The 19,493-nt window shown below is 41.2% G+C and overlaps 1 protein-coding gene across 4 annotated transcripts in view; it reads right to left on the reverse strand.

Moving 5' to 3' along the window:
- Positions 1-1,809: 1,809 nt before the first annotated feature.
- The window catches only part of C2H11orf24 (chromosome 2 C11orf24 homolog), a 42,463-nt gene continuing 24,779 nt past the window's right edge, over positions 1,810-19,493 (reverse strand). For 3 of the 4 annotated variants that reach the window (XM_077287399.1, XM_077287397.1, XM_077287398.1), the window contains 3 exons: positions 10,792-11,008; positions 6,487-6,597; positions 1,810-5,347 (listed from right to left, as the gene is read on the reverse strand). In XM_077287399.1, coding sequence (XP_077143514.1) covers positions 3,906-5,347; positions 6,487-6,597; positions 10,792-10,948 — 1,710 coding nt within the window. In that variant the 5' untranslated portion in view covers positions 10,949-11,008 and the 3' untranslated portion in view covers positions 1,810-3,905. Of the gene's footprint in view, positions 5,348-6,486; positions 6,598-10,791; positions 11,009-18,622; positions 18,776-19,493 lie in introns of those variants that run through there. The other variant, XM_077287400.1, reaches the window with a different exon arrangement.

A 19,493-nucleotide genomic window follows, 5' to 3' on the forward strand; every position in this document is an offset into this window, starting at 1 on the left:
GACGCAAATTCTGTTGTGAAATCCAAATCTGCAATCAATATCTGAAGACAGTTCTGCATCTGGGGAAAAGAAACAGTGCCCTTATGGTAAAACAGTGCCTCTATAGGGGTATTTTCACAAATGCCATTTTTTCTGCAGCAAAAACTAGTGTTTTAAGAAAAATGGATGAAAACAGTGCATTTTTTTCTTTGGCAAAACTAGAAAAATGCAGCAAAAACGCCAAGTGTTAACATACCCTTATTCCTCCTTGATGTTTTAATCATATATTTTGTAGTGATTGACTAGAGCAGGGGCGAGGAAGCTTTTTTCTGCCAAGGGCCATTTGGATATTTATACTATCCTTTGGGGGCCGTACAAATTGTGCAATAACACTGTCCACAAAGTAGGTCCTGACGATGGCACTGGCACCGTTGAGTAGTGAACATTGCGGGCGTGTGCTCACAGACCAAGAAATTAATATATTAATATTATGGTCCGTGGGAATCTGCCCAGGGACCGGATGAAAGGTCATCGAGGGCCGTAAACGGTCCGCGGGCCTAAGGTTCCCCAACCCTGGACTAGAGTAATGGGATTGTTGCCGTTAGCCTCACCAGATGAGCCTTAGGTCTGGGTGGGCACATGGACCTAAGGGGTTGATGTAGCTTCGAGGACACCGTGATGACTTGGACAAAAATGACTCTGTTCTGTCTTGATGAAGAGGTCCTGCGTGACCTCGAAACGTTTTGACCCTTTAAACCTGTTTTATTAATATTTTTTTTATCCGTTGGAAACCATTGTGGATTCATCAGCAGCGCAGAAGTGACATCTCCCTCCCGATCGTCTTGCACTGTTTGGTCCTTCTAGTGACCGATGTCCTTGCAGCAGCTGATATCTATTCATGCCAGTTACATGTTGCTCTGTAGCAACTATATAAGGTCAGTGGATCTTTCCTTGCCTACTTTTTGTTACCAGTTAAGACCCTATTGCGCTTTCTTTATTTCCCAGTTTCGTTGTTTGGAAGACACAGGTGTGTACCTTAATGGGCCTTAAATAGGTCTAGAGAGATTATGTTAATGATCCACGCCAAGCAACTTGCAAAACTCGATGTGGAGGACAAAAGGTGGCAGCAGATTCACGGGAAGGAAGTAGAGCCCGGGGACAAATGTGTAACAGTTGCCGTTCCTGATCCACGTCAGGCAACTTGCAAAACTCGATGTGGAGGACAAGAGAGAGCAGGGGACACAGGGGTAGGAAGTAGAGCCCGGGATACCAGGGACAGATGCTTTACAGTTGCCGGTCCTGATCCACGCCGGGCACCGTGCAAAACTTGATGTGGAAGACAATAGAGGGCAGTGGATCCATGGAAAAGAAGTAGATCCTGGGAAACCCAGGACAGGTGTTTAACAGTCGCCTGTTCTGATCCACGCAAGACTCGATTTTCAGTACAAGAGAGGGCAGTGGACCCAGGGGAAGGAAGCAGAACTCGGGATATCTGGAACAGGTGTGTAACAGTTGCCTGTCCTGATCCAAGCAAGACTCGATTTGGAGTACAAGAGAGGGCAGTGGACCCAGGAGAAGGAAGCAGAACTCGGGATATCTGGAACAGGTGTGTAACAGTTGCCTGTCCTGATCCATGTCTGCCTACCAGTGTTGAAATTCATCCAGTCTCCACATTTTCCAAGATATGGCTAGCACTACTTACTATGCTATTCTCTTTAAAAAATAATTGAACTGTGGATGAAAATTGTACAATGCCAGTAGCCTGTCCTCAAACCCTGTGAAGGGCACTGCAAGAACAGGACTGGACATTTAAATAACAACGGTCAGAAGATTATGTCTAATTTTATTAATTTATTGTGTTTATTTCTTTAGCACATATAAAAATAATACATATGGCTTGTAATGGCAGAATTTAGACATAAGAATCAAACAGACGTAACAAACATGTACTTGGCAGAAAGCGGAGAGGTTTAAGAGTGTTTAGTAAAATCAGAACAAGTCTTAATAATATTGGTCCTTATAGTTTTTAAAGATGGCAAATATTTTACCTGGAAAATATATATGTTTTTAACACATTTCACAGAAAATAAAAATCAACTCTTTTTAATATATCTAATGTGATGAGTTTCATCAGAGAGGGATTTTACTTCAAGTCGAGCTGCAATAGGGTTTTATACTTGGAGTATGTTTTTTTTGGGACGTTCCCATGATGAGTTTTTGACATTTTTCGTAGCGCAAAAAAGCCGCATCATACAGTTCCAGCATAGAGGATAGGATTTATAGAAATATCAAACCTGCTGCGTGTTTCAAATTCGCTACATGTCAATTTCTCTTGCGGAGTTTCATGTGCGGATTTTCCTTAAAGTCTTGCACTAAATGTCGAAATCTGTGGATAAAATACGCACGTATTGCGCACATGACTGTATCAAGAAAGTTTCGTCAAAGCCAAATACCTGGAAGTATCAAAAACAAAGGCACGGCGTCAAAAACGCGATAAAAACGCGCATAAAAAAAAAACAAAACAACTGAATAATGTAATGAAAAAAATGCAACTTGCCTAACAGGTGCAGAAAATCTGCAACTTCAAAAACTCATTAAATGCTCAACATGGGAACGTAGCCTAAAAAAAAATAAAAAAAAAAATTCTCTAAATCATTTAAGTCAATAAAAGACATTCTTAACTAAAAAATACAAACCGTCAATAATTTGACTTTGGTTTCTTAAGCAGCAAAAAATAAAATAAAATAAAAAAAATGCAGGCAACTCATCCAAGGAGTTTATAATGACGTTTAGTAAACGGTTAGCCCTAAATGTGCCGTTTCACAAATTCATAGTACCAAGGTTGAAAACTCCGATGCTGCACTTCTCCTGTAGTCTTATTGGTTCAGTATAAATGATGCTGGTGTCTTCAACTGCACAATTCACAGTACAAAATATAGGTCCAGAGGAACCAAATACAAAAAAGGGAGATAAACAGAAGATGAACCATCAATAATGGTTAAAAAGGATGGTGATGAAAGAATCCAGGAGGCGATTAGGTGGTCGGTCCACATTTGGTTGGTCCTGATGAAGAAGTCTGGGAACTTTGAAACGAGTTAACAATAAAACCCCAATTCTCGACACATCGCCTCCAGGATTCTTCCATCACCATCTGTGGAAACCATTATTGGCGTCTTCAGCAGTGCAAAAAAAAAAAAAAAAAAGATCCATCTTCCATTTATCTCCTTTCCTAGAATACACTCTTGGGTCTGCAGCAGTCGTTGTTTTGAGCTTTTATGGTGTTGTGGTCCCACAACCCTGCGCCTCCTGTTTTTCAATCATCTATTTGGGTAATACCCTTTATTGCGCTTTTATTTTCCAAGTTTCCCATTGAAAATTTTAAAAAAATAACACACTCAAAACAGTTTTCAATATTGCAAGAATATTGCAAGTTTTAGACTTGCACACAAGCATGGAGGGATAACACCAAATCCGAGCTCATCACTACTCGTAAATTAATAGACATTTTCATCCTTTTTTGACAATAATTGGCTGAGTCTTCTGCTGATGGCACTAAGTCCTGCAATGCATAGTATATTATATTTATTATTCTTCACGGTGTTTTCATGTTAACTGTCTATAAAATACATTTAGAAAAATGTGCAAAAGAACAAAAAGATTATTATTATTATTATTATTAACCTGAAGGACAGGAGTAAAAAGGTAAATGTTTGCTTCAGTCTCCGCCGTGATCCCCATGTGAAATCAGACCTTTACTTCTGCTTAGATTGCACTTATCCGGAGTGTGTCATTGGCTGCAAAACACTTCAGTCGCTTACTGCACAAACAGTTGTCACAAATGCACCGATGGTGGTCAAAGAGAATTTAAAAAAAAAAGCAAAAAAGTTACCATCCTTAAAATTAGGGTCCGACTTGATGCGATCTGTTTACATGTCAGAATCGGCGTACATCCCATTAATTAAATAATCTACTTGAGTATAGTCTTTTTTCTTGTAGCTCTCGTAAGCCTGAAGTATAAAGAGGACTATTACAGCTAAAAAGAACAAGTTTCCTAAGAGCAGCACTGCCAGTAGAAAGCTGGTATTTTGGACGCGTTTCGTTACCTCCCCGGCAATAATAACGATACTGCCGTCATCTTTCTCTTGGTTTCCATCCGTTGAAGAAGACACGGTAGGCGGCAAGACGTGAGAGTTTGGCGTAGTAGGTTGGCTCGAGGATGGGTTCCCGCTGGGTGATAGAACTCCTGGTGTGGTTGTAGAATTAGTTACCGTAGGCGAAGAGGTCTCCGACAACTTTGTAGGAAAGGGGGCTGTTGTTTTCGGAGCTGTTGTATTTGGCTTAATCGTGGTGATTAATTTTTCGTTTTCCTTTGAAGCGGTGATTTGTGTTGTAGGATTGATTATTTGTGTTGTAGGATTGATGATTTGTGTTGTAGAGGTCGTTTTAGGTTTGGCCGTTTTCTCGTATGGACTCGTAGTGATAATATCCTCTATAGCCGATAGTTGAGTCGTCACGGGTAATTTTGCTGTCGAAACTACTGGCTCAGTGCTCTTGATAACCGTTGGAACCATGACTGTGATCGTATCAGGTATTTTTTCTTTCTCAGTTATTAAAATAATTTGCTTTGTTGTTGCCTTTGCTGTTGTGGTTTCAGGCTTTTCGGTGAGAATAGATTTTATTGTGGTTTCTGTGCCGGTTGTTACTTTCGTAGTTGTGTTTTGAGGAGAACTTTTTATTGTTGTACTAGTTGTAGATTCAGCAGTTGTCGTGATTTCTTCAATTCTAGAGGTTGTTGGATTAGGTTTTTTTGTTTCCTCGGTGGTTGTGGTAGTTTGTTTTGTACTAGTTGTGGACTCGGTAGTAGTTTTTGTTGTGATTGCTGCTATTGTAGAGGTTTCTAAAGTAGTTATTGCTTTTTCATTTCTGGTATCTGGTATTTCTGGATGTTTGGTAGTAGGAGGCACAGATTCAGTGGTGGTTGTTGCTGGTTGAGTTGTTGCATTTTGGGTAATTTTTATTGTTGGTGTAGGTCCTATTAATCTTTTTGAGAGTAGAGAAGGAGTTGGGGTCACTTTATTTGCTACAGTCCTTTTTGCAGGATGTTGCTTCTTGTCTTTTTTGTCTTGTCTAACTGGTATTTCTGGTTGTTTGGTAGTAGGAGGCACAGATTTAGTGGTCGTTGTTTTTGGTGGAGTTGTAGCATTTTGAGTAATTTTTATTGTTGGTGTAGGTCCTATTAATCTTTTTGAGAGTAGAGAAGGAGTTGGAGTCACTTTATTTGCTACAGTCCTTTTTGCAGGATGTTGCTTCTTGTCTTTAGGTTTTATTTCCTTATTTCTTTTTCTTCTTTTCTTTAAATCATTTATATCTGTTCGATAGTTAAAAATAAATAAATTACCAATCCGCTTTGTATTTCAGTAAGAAAATATTATCCAAACCTAGGAACCAGGTCAGAAAAGGAAGATGTCGGCACTGACACACAGTTGAACACTTCCTACCTTGTGGCAATTTAATGGGACTGTCCAGTATGAATATTTATTTATCCATAGGTTTGCGACTGTAGAAAGTAACGGACAGAACTACACGCTCACTCTCCAGGATCAGTGCTGCCTCTCCTCTGCCGCGGGCTTTGTTGAAAGGCTGCAGCGGTGACATGATACCTATATTTTCACATTGGCTAGCGCATTCAATAACGGGGCTCAGCGGTAATGCTAATGTAGGTGGAACAAGCTGCAGAGCCCAGTGATTGGCTGTAGCAGTCACGTGCGCTGTAGCTGAGACTTCACCACTGCAGCCTGTAAACGAAGGCAGGAATAGCCATGGAGAGACAGCACTTGACCTGTGGTGGGGGAGTATAGCTGTATTTGTTCGTTCTTAGATTTGCAAGCCTTTGGGCAAATAACAATGAATCCTGACAACCCCTTTAACAACCTTGGACAAATAGGTACCTCCAAGGTCGTGTCCCTCCCTTTGATGCGGGCTCTGGTGCTGAGCCCGCATCTTTCCCTGCACAGGACAGTTGATTCCCTTTAATCCGACCATACACATTAAAGAGCTAAACAAACGACGGATCGTTCAGCTGCTAGCCCTCTCCGCTGGCTCTTCCTTACACTGGAGAGCTGGTTGGCCCGAATGCCCCCTGTGTTCTCTTCGAGAGACCCATTGCCAGACATGACTGGTGGTGGCCTATCCCTGGGAGACAATACAATCGGCAGTGTGAAATGAGACATGACTGATTGATATTTCCCCAAACAAGAAATTGTCTGGGGACCTCACACACTTTAAACTGTCCTCCAAACCTGTCGATATTTGCAGGTTCGGCCGACATTAGCTTAAAGTGTATATGGGGTTTTATTGTGCCCCCTGATTTCGGACAAGTCAAGAAATTACATGTAAGCAAACAATAACCAGCTGCATCACGTAGCATTCTTACTATGCAATGTAGGCTTAGTATGGGTTGTGAAGGTTTGCATATGTATTATTAAGTGTAGAGTGCCCAAAACTTACCGAAAGGAGGATCTGTGACCATTGTAACTTCACGTGTGTGGCATAATCGGTTACAAAGCATTGCTGCACACCACTTGTTGAGTAGCAAAGATTTGCTGCAGTTAAGATTATCTGGGGAAAAATTACAGACATAAATGTTAAAAATTATTATTTTTTTCAAAATTAAAGGGAACCTAATCCTCAAAGTGTGTGTGTCTGAGATGGCTTAGTGAATCCTGCATTGAGCAGGGGGTTGGACACAATGACCCTGGAGGTCCCGTCCAACTCTACCATTCTAGGATTCTAAGCAGTGGACTGATCTCACAGTTCTGAGAGGCTACAGCGTATATTCGGTCCAAGTGTGATCCGACAAAACACTGGATCTAACTCGGACCAATGTTATTTTATGGGGCCATGCACATGTCATATTTTTTCCTTGAACAGAGGCAGTCCGGGGAAAAAAATAAAAAATAAATTGCCGCACGTCAGTGTTTGATCCAATATTCGGATCACATGCAGCCATTCAAGTTAATGAGTGCATGGAAGCCAGTAGACTGCACTTGGATGACATCTGAGTGCAGTCCATTTTCTACTGACTGACACAATGGAGAAGATGGAGACATTTTTTCTCCATCTTTGAGAACTGGATCACATTATGATCACACTCAGAGTGCAATTATCATAATCCGCCCGATTCTCTCAGATGAGAGAATACACAATGACCTGCGCCTAGCCTAATACAAGTCCGTCAAAAACGAACAATTTTACTGCCACGTGTCACCAGTTTCTGAATCAGTTTTATTCAATTGAAGGAGGTGACCTATCTGAACTTGTTTCCCTCTTGATACTTCGCAATAGATTAGTTAAAACCAAGCGAAAAAAATGGATGGAAAACTGATGTATAACGAATGTCTTACATTTTTCATCAGTTTTTTATTAATCCCCAAAGAACCTGGATGATCTGCAAAAACGGAAGTAAATAGGATGAGCTGAAAGGAACCGACACATCAGATCACAGCCAAATATGAGGAAGTATCAAAAACAAAGACAAAAACTTTTCACAGAGTGAAAAAAAAAAAAATAATGCACATAAAAAAAACCCAAAACAACTCAAACATGTAATGGAAAAAAAAGCAAGTCACCTAATACATGCAAAAAATCTGCAACATAAAAAACTCAAATGCTCAAAGTGGCAACGTAGCCTAAAAAAAAATTGTTTCTCTTTCTATAAATCATTCAAATCAATAAAAGACAAACTAAACTAAAAAAAATAAAAAGGTCACTAATTTGACTTTGGTTTCTTAAGCAGCAAAAAAGAAAAGAAAAGAAAAAAAAGAAAAGAAAAATGCAAACAATTCATCCAAGGAGTTTAGAATAATTTAAACTGTTAAACCCTACATGTGCCGTTTCACAAATTCGTAGTACCAAAGTTGCAAATTCCGATGCTGCACTTCTCCTGTAGTCTTATTGGTTCAGTATAAATGACGCTGGTGTCTTCACCAGCACAATTCACGGTGCAAAACATAGGTCCAGAGGAACCAAATACAAAAAATGGAGATAAACAGAAAATGGACCTTTTTTGTGGAGCCGAAGACATCAATAATGGTTTCCACGGATGTGATGAAAGAATCCAGGAGGCGATGAGGTGGTCGGTCCTGATGAAGAAGACTGTTAACTTTGAAACGCGTTAATGATAAAACCGCAATTCTCTACACATCGCCACCTGGATTCTACCATCATCTGTGAAAACTATTATTGGCGTCTTCACCTTCAGCAGTGCAAAAAAAAAGGTCTATCTTCCGTTTATCTTCCTTCCTAGAATACACTCTTGGGTCTGCAGCAGTCGTTGTTTTGAGCTTTTATAGCGTTGTGGTCCTACAACCCTGCGCCTCCTGCTTTTCCATCATCTATTTGGGTTTAGACCCCATATTGCGCTTTTATATTCCAGCTTTCCCATTGGAAAATATAAAAACAAATACCCAAAGTTTTAATATTGCAAGTTTTAGACTTTTTCTTCTATCTGAAAACTTTGGCTTAAAAAACAAAACACATAAAACAAAAAAAATGCATTCAAAACCACACAAAAATGACAGCAGCTTCTGCTCTTTGTTGATGGGGTGTGACTGCCGATGTCATGCTGATTGACAGGTCTCTGTTGCCTAACTGTTGTCAATCAGCATGACGTTACCAGTGATGCCCTGTCGACAGAGCAACCTGAAAGAGGAAGAGCTGCTCTGTTGACGTAACAGGCAGATATCAGTACCTGGCAGAATAGGCAGTAAAATGCAGAACACAGGTCTGGAAGGTGGTGCATGGAGCAATGTCGTGAGGCTTTGGCAAATAGCAGATGATTACTGACTTTGGATAATGCAATTTCAGGATAGTGATGAAGTTTAAAGCGATAATTATGGTTAGCTCACACTAGGTGTTTTTCCAGCATTTTTCTAATGCAAATTTTCAGCTGCTTTTTTTTTTTAGTACCAGCAAAGCCTATGAGATTTCATGCACACACGTTTCTTTTTGTCATCAGTATTTTGTGCTTTGCTTGATTGTTTGAACATAGAGCATTGTCACATCTTTCAGTGTTTTTCACCCATTGACATGAACAAGTGGTGAAAAAAGCTGAAGATCCGCAGCAAAAAACGCAGGTATCAGGTTTTGATGCGCTTTTTGTGCCAAAACCTGATTCCATAGAATAGGACTTATTTTCAACACTTAACTTCATCAGCATGCACAAGAGACAAATCTAGCATGCCAAAACCGCAGCAAAAAAGGCAAGAAAAAAAGGGAAAACATGCTTTTTTTTGCAGCTTCATTCCTGCCAAGAGATCAGGCTTTGTCGGTGTGAATGTACACTTACGGGTGTGCTGCATAAGGTTTTCAATATAAAAAAAAAAAAAAAGTCATAATTGATGTTGATGGCACTTGAACATCTTGAGCCAATGTAATTGGTGTAAACTGCTGCAAACTATATAATACAAGCTGTAAAAACATCTCGAGAAGAGTTGTGGTATAAACAGGTAAAAGGTCTTCAGAAAGCAGCGCGTTCCGCATCATCCATCATCATTAGAACCGCCAGATGCCGACTTCTTTGGCCCCAAACACATTCACATCGCGTTTTACTAAAATGTCCTTTGTGTACAATCAGCGTGAGACTGGGAATTGGGCATTTAGGAAGAGTAAATATATCTGACAGATACAGATTAGAACTATCCACATACAGCACGGGCCATACATATAATGACGAGCTACCACGCAAATGCAATTTGTACACAAGTATGTGACACTTAGAGCTGTATGCAAGAGCAGAAATCGTAATGATGACTATAAGTAGTAAAGACACCAAAGCCCACTAATGGATGTCAGAGTCAAAGCTGCTGGCAAACCTACCGGTCAAAGATAAAACACGCTGCCATGCTGAATGGGTTTTTTTTAACCTTATTTCTCTTTGTCATTTTATATATAGAGCATAGTAAGGAAAAATAAATAGCATTTTTAATGAACGGCTTACACTAGGACCATTTCTGAAATGAATCTGAAACCAAGTTTTTTTTGCCACCTAATCTGACAGCAGCATGATGTAGAGGAGGAGACACCAATTCCAGGGATGTATCACTTACTGGGCTGCTTTGTGTAGTTTTTATAACATCACTGTTTTATCAGCAGATTATCGACAGAAGACTATTTGGCCTGCTGCCAGGTAGTCCAGTCACGCCCCCATCACTGATTGGCTGCTTTCTGTGTATAATCTGCATAACCAGAAAGCAACCAATCAGTGGTGTAGGCGGGGTTAAACAGAGTGCAGCCTTCAGAGAACTGCTAGATGTGTAGCAGATAAATCAGTTAATAAAAACTGCAGCACCCGGTAAAGTAAGTGATACATCACCGGAATCAGTGTCTATGCCCCTACATCATGCTGCTCTCAGATGATGCAGCAAAACTTCTGGTGACATATTCCCTTTAAGAGAGATGTCAAGTTCACTAGAAAACTGAAATTACTGACAACCTTAAAAGAAAATAAGGATCGCAATCATGTATTAAAGAAACAAATATACCTGGACAAGGGGGAAAAAAAAGCTAAAAACAACTGTAAAAAATGCATGTTAAAAGGGATGGTCTAACTGAAAAAGCTCTTAGACTGAAGTTGTCGGGGGTTACAGGAATTGTGACATTGTGCCCATTCATGTCTGATTTTGGTCTGAGTGTTGTATCAAAGCCGGCGGTGCACATTTATGGGTCCATGAAAAAAAAACACCAGGAAAGAGAAAAGACATCCAGTGCAAATGAGCCGCAACAATGGACAGACAGGACAGCATGATGACTTACCTGGGGACAGGCTCTCCCTGCAGACTTGTCTGCATTCATCCTCATTGCTGATCTCGGACACCTCCGGCAGACGGACCGCCTTCTCTGCCGATACAACCCTGCTATCACATAGGCACAGGATCACTGAGCAGACCAGCACGACAGTCTTCCACATCATGGTGGGAATCTGTTGACAGTCATCCACGGCAAGCGTCCGTTTCAGAGCAGCATGTTGAACCTACGATGACACAATGCAACAACTGTATACAAACAGTAAAAACTAGAAAGGATGGGTGACATGCGGAAATGCTGACTTTTTTATTGAACCGTTCACTTGAAAGGTTGATTTGGATTCGCAAATCGGAGCAATAGCTGACATATATCCTGGGCACAAAATTGGTCCCCCCCAAAAAAAATGGACATGTGCACGTTATATGACGGATATACACTCACTGGCCACTTTATTAGGTACACCTGTCCAACTTCTTGTTAACACTTAATTTCTAATCAGCCAATCACATGGCGGCAACTCAGTGCATTTAGGCATGTAGACATGGTCAAGACAATCTCCTGCAGTTCAAACCGAGCATCAGTATGGGGAAGAAAGGTGATTTGAGTGCCTTTGAACGTGGCATGGTTGTTGGTGCCAGAAGGGCTCGTCTGAGTATTTCAGAAACTGCTGATCTACTGGGATTTTCACGCACAACCATCTCTAGGGTTTACAGAGAATGGTCCGAAAAAGAAAAAAAATCCAGTGAGCGGCAGTTCTGTGGGCGGAAATGCCTTGTTGATGCCAGAGGTCAGAGGAGAATGGGCAGACTGGTTCGAGCTGATAGAAAGGCAACAGTGACTCAAATCGCCACCCGTTACAACCAAGGTAGGCCTAAGAGCATCTCTGAACGCACAGTGCATCGAACTTTGAGGCAGATGGGCTACAGCAGCAGAAGACCACACCGGGTACCACTCCTTTCAGCTAAGAACAGGAAACTGAGGCTACAATTTGTACAAGCTCATCGAAATTGGACAGTAGAAGATTGGAAAAACGTTGCTTGGTCTGATGAGTCTCGATTTCTGCTGCGACATTCGGATGGTAGGGTCAGAATTTGGCGTAAACAACATGAAAGCATGGATCCATCCTGCCTTGTATGGAGCATCTTTGGGATGTGCAGCCGACAAATCTGCGGCAACTGTGTGATGCCATCATGTCAATATGGACCAAAATCTCTGAGGAATGCTTCCAGCACCTTGTTGAATCTATGCCACGAAGAATTGAGGCAGTTCTGAAGGCAAAAGGGGGTCCAACCCGTTACTAGCATGGTGTACCTAATAAAGTGGCCCGTGAGTGTATGTTGGATTTGGGAAACACATGAGTAGAACATGAACGTGAAAAACTGACGTCTATATGAGGCCTTACTGTCAATGCAAACGTGGACGACCCTGGGATTGATAACGTTGGCCTAGGACCAATGTGCACCATTGCATCAGAATTAGAACATCACAACATGACGACTAGGATCTGGCCAAGTGAGACACGGAGGAGACCTTAGGACGTTCTAAATTAATATGACTAAAAACACAATGAAGGTCCCACATATTTTCACAACGGTCTCCTGTGGGACCGCTGTCTGCAGAGAACATGCCGCTGTAGAAAGATTTCACTATATAACCAAATTATCAGGCGTATCGTTACCGACCTTGGTTATTCCACCATAACGAAACCTCCACAAAATTAGGGGTTTCCTCATTGGGCTAATCATTTATATTTTGATAGATCAGACTTTTTTAATCCTCTAAATATATTGCCGTCATCGTATTACACTATGTTCCAAATTATTATGCAAATTACATTTTTCTCTGATTTTCCTAAATGGTTGGTGCAAATGACAGTCAGTCTAATAAAAGTCATCACCCGTTAGATTATACATCAAATTTTATTGAAGAAACCTCCCAATGATAACAGTATAATCTTCAAAATGAATAAAAACTCAAAATGCACTGTTCCAAATTATTAGGCACAGTAGAATTTCTAGAGATTTGATATGTTTTAAAGAACTGAAAATGCTCATTTGTGGAATTTGCAGCATTAGGAGGTCACATTCACTGAACAAAAAAGCTATTTAACTCCAAAACCTCCTAACAGGCCAAGTTACATGTTAACATAGGAACCCTTCTTTGATATCACCTTCACAATTCCTGCATCCATTGAACTTGAGAGTTTTTGGAGAGTTTCTGCTTCTATTTCTTTGCATGAAGTCAGAATAGCCTCCCAGAGCTGCTGTTTTGATGTGAACTGCCTCCCACCCTCATAGATCTTTTGGTTGATGATACTCCAAAGGTTCTCTATAGGGTTGAGGTCAGGGGAAGATGGTGGCCACACCATGAGTTTATCTCCTTTTATGCCCATAGCAGCCAATGACTCAGAGGTATTCTTTGCAGCATGAGATGGTGCATTGTCATGCATGAAGATGATTTTGCTCCTCAAGGCACGTTTCTGCTTTTTATACCATGGAAGAAAGTTGTTAGTCAGAAACTCTATATACTTTGCAGAGATCATTTTCACATCTTCAGGAACTATAAAGGGCCCTGCCAGCTGTTTCCCCATGATTCCGTCCCAAAACATGACTCCTTCACCTCCTTGCTGACGTTGCAGCCTTGTTGGGACATGGTGGCCATCCACCAATCATCCACTACTCCATCCATCTGGACCATCCAGGGTTGCTCGACACTCAACAGTAAACAAGACTGTTTGGAAATTAGTCTTCATGTATGTCTGGGCCCAATGCAACCGTTTCTGCTTGTGAACACTGTTTAGGGGTGGCCGAATAGTAGGTTTATGAACCAAAGCAAGCCTTTGAAGGATCCTACACCTTGAGGTTCGAGGGACTCCAGAGGCATCAGTGGCTTCAAATATCTGTTTGCTGGTTTGTAATGGCTTTTTAGCAGCTGCTCTCTTTATCCAATGAACTTGCCTGCCTGGCAGAAACCTTCCTCATTATGCCTTTATCAGCACGAACACGACTGTGCTCAGATTCAGCCACAAATCTCTTAACAGTAAGATGATCACGCTTAAATTTAGAAATTAGAAATATCTAATGTTTTCATCCCTTGACCAAGGCATTGCACTATTTGATGCTTTTCGGCAGCAGAGAGATCCTTTTTCTTTCCCATGTTACTTGAAAACTGTGGCCTGCTTAATAATGTGGAACATCATTTTTAAGTACCGTAGTTTTCCTTTAATTAGAATCACCTGGAAAACTAATTATCCCATGTGTTTAAGATTGATTTCAGTGATCCATTGAGCTCTGAGACACAATACCATCCACGAGTTTATTTGAAAAACAAAACAATTAAATCGTTTTGACAAATCCAATTGGCATAATAACTTGGAACACAGTGTATACAGCACTGTGTACTTACAATTGCTCATTTTGCCTTTCTACCAGCTAATTGTTCTCTTTCCCCTTGGTCTATAACATCACTTGATTAAGATTCGACGAGCTGAATCCTTCTAAGGTCTATGTAGAAACAGGAGGTCTCTTTTCCCTGAATGAGTCATGAGGCTAGGGTCAGACAAGTGGATTATCCCTCCCTCCCTATTTTTTTTCGGATGTGAAGATGGAAAAAAATAATTCTCCATCCACATGGGTGTGATTTTTTTTTTTTTACGGACCCATAGACTTGCATGGCCGAGTGCGATCCCATTTACGGATGCAAATCGAGCATGTTTAGATTTTTTCCTCCAACTCAGTTCGATGAAGAAGAAGAAGAAAAAAAAGCCGAGTAAAATATCAGAGTTTTTATTTTCCGCTGCAAAAACACTGAAAGAATTGACATGCTGCGGGTTTGAAAAAACGCTTCAAATCTGGAAGGAAAAAAAAAATAAGCTGCATGTGCAGGAGATTTCAGAAATCTCCTTGATTTTGCTGGTACTGTATGGTGCTATGTTTTGGAAAAAAACACAGAAAAAAAAGCAATGTGTGAACAAGTCCACTGAAGACATTTTTTGTCTGATCCTTGATTATGGCTGGGATAGAGCCATTGGTGGCACGATTTAGGAGAGGTGCCCCACTGCCAATGGGTCGATGCATCTGTACATTGTGAATGCAGCGTGTTACATCTCCTCCGATAGCAACGATTGTACCGTAAGAGCCATAAATGACCACATACCGTAAATTGTGTCGGATGGGCTGAGAGCACGCATTAATGTTTGTTCCTCAGATATCAGTCACTTGTACCCTATATACAATGCATATACATATATACTAGAAATGTAGCACTAGACTTATCTTTGTGCGCCCTCTTGTGGTATATCTGGGGTACTGGGCATCTTCAAACATCACGTAGCAAGTTTATATATTTGTCATTGTCTGCAAATATCGAAAACCACTAAGGTTCGCATTTGGTGCAGCATAATGCCAGTAGGCTTACTCTTCTACCGTTGTGCCAAATGTAAAAAAAAAAAATAAAGAAATCCTGAAAAGTCCTTTTACAAATTACAGCACTCGAATAATAATAAATAATTTTATTTATATAGCGCCAACATATTCCGCAGCGCTTTACAATTATAGAGGGGATTTGTACAGACAATAGACAATACAGCATAACAATAATCACAGTTCAATATGTAATATGTAAAAGATGAGCGAGTTGTGAACTTAAAGAGAATCTGTCACCAGATTTTTGTCACCTAATCTGAGAGCAGCATAATGTAAAGACAAAGATCCCGATACCAGCGATGTGTCACTTACTGGGCTGCTTGCAATAGTTTTGATAAAAGTCACATTTATCGTAGGAGATTATCTCTAAAGGACTAGTAAACCTGCTGTCAGGTAGTCCTCAATATTCATGAGCTCTGTATAACCACGCCCCCAACATTGATTGGCAGCTTCCTGTGTACACTGTTAGGAAGCTGCCAATCAGTGATGTGGGTGGGGTTATACACCTCTCAGCTCAGACCTTTAAAGGGGTGTCACAACATGATAAATGGTTAATATTGCAAAATACTTGTAAAAACTAGCAACTTTGCAATTTACTTGTTCTCAATTGTTTAATTCTAGAGTTTACCACTCATTGCCTAGGTTACCTCTGATTGCCTGACAAACAGGTAATACCTGCATGTGTTGAGGCCGTCGAACAGACACGAAACATGCAGCCGCGGGGATTCGAACATATTTTCCAAGTACGCTGAAGACACTCTGTTAGCACCCGAGCATGCTCAGATAACACCTTATCCCAGCACGTGAGCTCATCACTAAACACCACCCCTGTCAAGCAGGAAGCAGATGGGCTCTTGTGAAGAACGATCTTGAGAATTTTATACCTAACGGAGCCACGTCCAGATGTAGCAGATTTGCTGCAGATTTTCTCAACCAAAACTCTGCAACAAAGTTCTTTGTGCTGCCGCTAGAAATGTGCGGCTTTTGCAAGGTCTTTACTACTTTGCCATGTCTCTGTTTACTTTGTACATGATCACACCCTGACAAACTTATTCTACCTACAAGGCAAATAAGCAGCAACTTCAGTTCCACAAAGCAAAAAAAAAATAAAAACTGAGAAGTGCACCAAATATGAGCAAGCGCTAGTCCTAACAGCAGGGAGCCCGGGAGGATTGCCTGCAGTGCTGGGGCATTGGGCTGGAACCTGGCGAACATCTGCACGCTCAGTATATGTTCTTCACATTTTCTTTGGGGTTTTTGATTCTTCTCCAAAAGCAAAAAATTATGCAGCTTATACCCAGTGTTTGCAGTTATTGCTTTTGGATGCCGGTGTGATCTAATGTCACATGTAAGATTACTCTAGTGGAGTAGGCAGTGCGTGGCCATGGAGGAGACACATGGACCTGTAGGCCTCTTAGGCTAGGGTCCGATCTCATCCGAGAAAATCACAGTCTGATCAAACTCTAATCAGACTTGGATCCCAGTGCAATCAGACTTTTTTTTGGATGTGAAGCAGATGGAAAAAAATAAATATCCATCTTCTCCATTCTGTCAGTCTCTGAAAATCAGACTGTACTCAATGTCATCTGAGTAGGGTTGTGATTTTTTTTTTCACGGACCCATAGACTTGCATGGCAAAGGGCGATCCGATTTATGGATGCAAATCGAGCATGCTGAGATTTTTCTTTGAACAGACACGTGCACGGCCCCATAGAATAACACTAGACTGAGTGCGATCCATCGTTTTGTCGGGTTGCGCTCGGACCGAAAATATGTATGGTTGTCTACACCTGCCCTTAATCCTCCAAACTTGGGGATGAAAGTGGATATAAAACCCGGGCTGCCGAGGATCCAATATACAATAGGGAAACAGATGCACTATGGATGAGGTTTTATTTATAAGGGAATTTCAAAGTGATCATACCTCTTCATCAGGACAAACCACAATGATCATTGTGGTTTGTCCTGATGAAGAGGCATGATCACCTCGAAACGCATTGACAATGATCATTGTGGTTTGTTCTGATGAAGAGGTATGATCACCTCGAAACGTGTTCATAATGATGATTGTGGTTTGTCCTGATGAAGAGGTATGATCACCTCGAAACGCGTTGACAGTGATTGTGGTTTGTCCTGATGAAGAGGTATGATCACCTCGAAATGGGTTCACAATGATCATTGTGGTTTGTCCAGATGAAGAGGTATGATCACCTCGAAACGCGCTGACCGTGATTGTGGTTTGTCCTGATGAAGAGGTATGATCACCTCGAAATGAGTTCACAATGATCATTGTGGTTTGTCCAGATGAAGAGGTATGATCACCTCGATACGCACTGACAGTGATTGTGGTTTGTCCTGATGAAGAGGTATGATCACCTCGAAATGTGTTCACAATGATCATTGTGGTTTGTCCAGATGAAGAGGTATGATCACCTCGAAACGCGCTGACCGTGATTGTGGTTTGTCCTGATGAAGAGGTATGATCACCTCGAAATGTGTTCACAATGATCATTGTGGTTTGTCCAGATGAAGGGGTATGATCACCTCGAAACGCGCTGACAGTGATTGTGGTTTGTCCTGATGAAGAGGTATGATCACCACGAGACGTGTTGACAAATAAAGCCGCACCTGTTTACCTATTGTATACTGGATTCTTAGCAGCGCGGGTTTTATATCCTCGGCAGTGCGGGTTTTATATTCACTTTCATCTCCAAGTGAAGCTACTGCATGGCAGCTACAAAAAAAAAAAAAAACAGTTATCCAACCAGCGCTATTGCTTTGTTTAGATGCTGGAGCACTTTAAAGGGTTATACCGACGTCTTAAACGACTAGGTTTAGGTAGACGGAAAAAAAATAATCAACTTTGCAAATTACTTCCCTTTTAAATTGACCCCACTAACGTCCAAAATGTAACTTTTTATTTTATTGCTTACAGTTCAGGGGACTGCGACAGTGGGCGGTTAGTCAACATACGTACTTCCCATCGGCTTCTTTGGGACATGTACAAGTGTATTGCACTTAGACCGATGTTGGTCTATGAGGTCGTGTCCATGTCCAATTTTCTCCTCAGACTGAGCCTGTCCTTCTCTCCAGCTGCAAGCATGAATGTTCGGGCCAGCGGTGCGATGATGCCGCTGACCCGAACTGTCAGCAGGTTGGGCAGTGTGGGGAGTATTGAGCTCCCGAACACATACTGTACAATGGGTTGAACCCTTTAATGACATAATAGTAATGCAACAGCAGATCAAACTTTCCCTAATCTTCCTTCTACCTATTACATAATGCACACAGCTTCACATCACTACACTATCATCACTACATAGCGCCATGCTGGGGCTGCCGGAAGGTAAGAGATTTGCAGGCCTCCCATCTAGCCACCAGTTACCAATGACCAGGACAGGACTCGATCCGCCCACCTGGATATGTTATCACCTAGTGATCGGTGAAGAATTCACTCCCAGGATCTATAAGGTCTTCGGTATGAAGAAGGCAGCGCTAGTTCATGGTTTCCTCCAATACCTTGAATGCCGTCGTGATGCCCACTTAGTCTAGATGGAGTTTCCAGAGGTCAGACCTCCAAGGTTTAATCGTCCTGGCATATCCTAGAGATACACTATAAGACAACATGATCGGAACAAAACTTTATTCAGTAAGGTACTGTGTTGTGTTGTGACTATTTTCAGACATTCATGTTGAAAATAGAAGATTGAATTGTCTACGCGTTTCAGGGCCACACAGACCCCTTTGTCAGGACAAGCGGTCGATGCGACCCTGAAACGTGTAGACCTCTCAATAACTAGATCATTTATGTAATAATTTCTGAATGTCTGAAGATCCTACCCTTATTTTTTACTGCCTAATTATTATATACTACTAATTTCAGGAAGGACTGAAGGGTCATTATAGATGTTGTGTTCTTATTACAACTTAGAAGGTGCTATAGAGGGGGCAAAGGAGAACCTTTTACTTCTACCCCACCTTACAGGTGTTTCTTTATGAAGCACTTTTTTATTTATTTATTTTTTCCACAATTTGGCTTTATTATACCACGTTGAAATTCTTAGTTTCAGCTTGGATTTAGCCTTTGCAAAGGGAGGTACCAGGGACTGACGTGTACCAGAACATTCCTAGCTACACTCATTACCTTAGCACATGCGAGCAACAAAAGACTTGTTTTGAGTTTAGAAATGCCTAAGCTCGTCTTAGTTTGGTTGGGGAGTTGGGTGGTATTAGACAACGAACAGTTGTGTCCAATTGAGACTGCAAGATGCAGGAGGACGTGGTTAG

This window comes from Ranitomeya variabilis, chromosome 2 (assembly GCF_051348905.1).
Source record: "Ranitomeya variabilis isolate aRanVar5 chromosome 2, aRanVar5.hap1, whole genome shotgun sequence".
Taxonomy (NCBI): Eukaryota; Metazoa; Chordata; class Amphibia; order Anura; family Dendrobatidae; genus Ranitomeya; species Ranitomeya variabilis.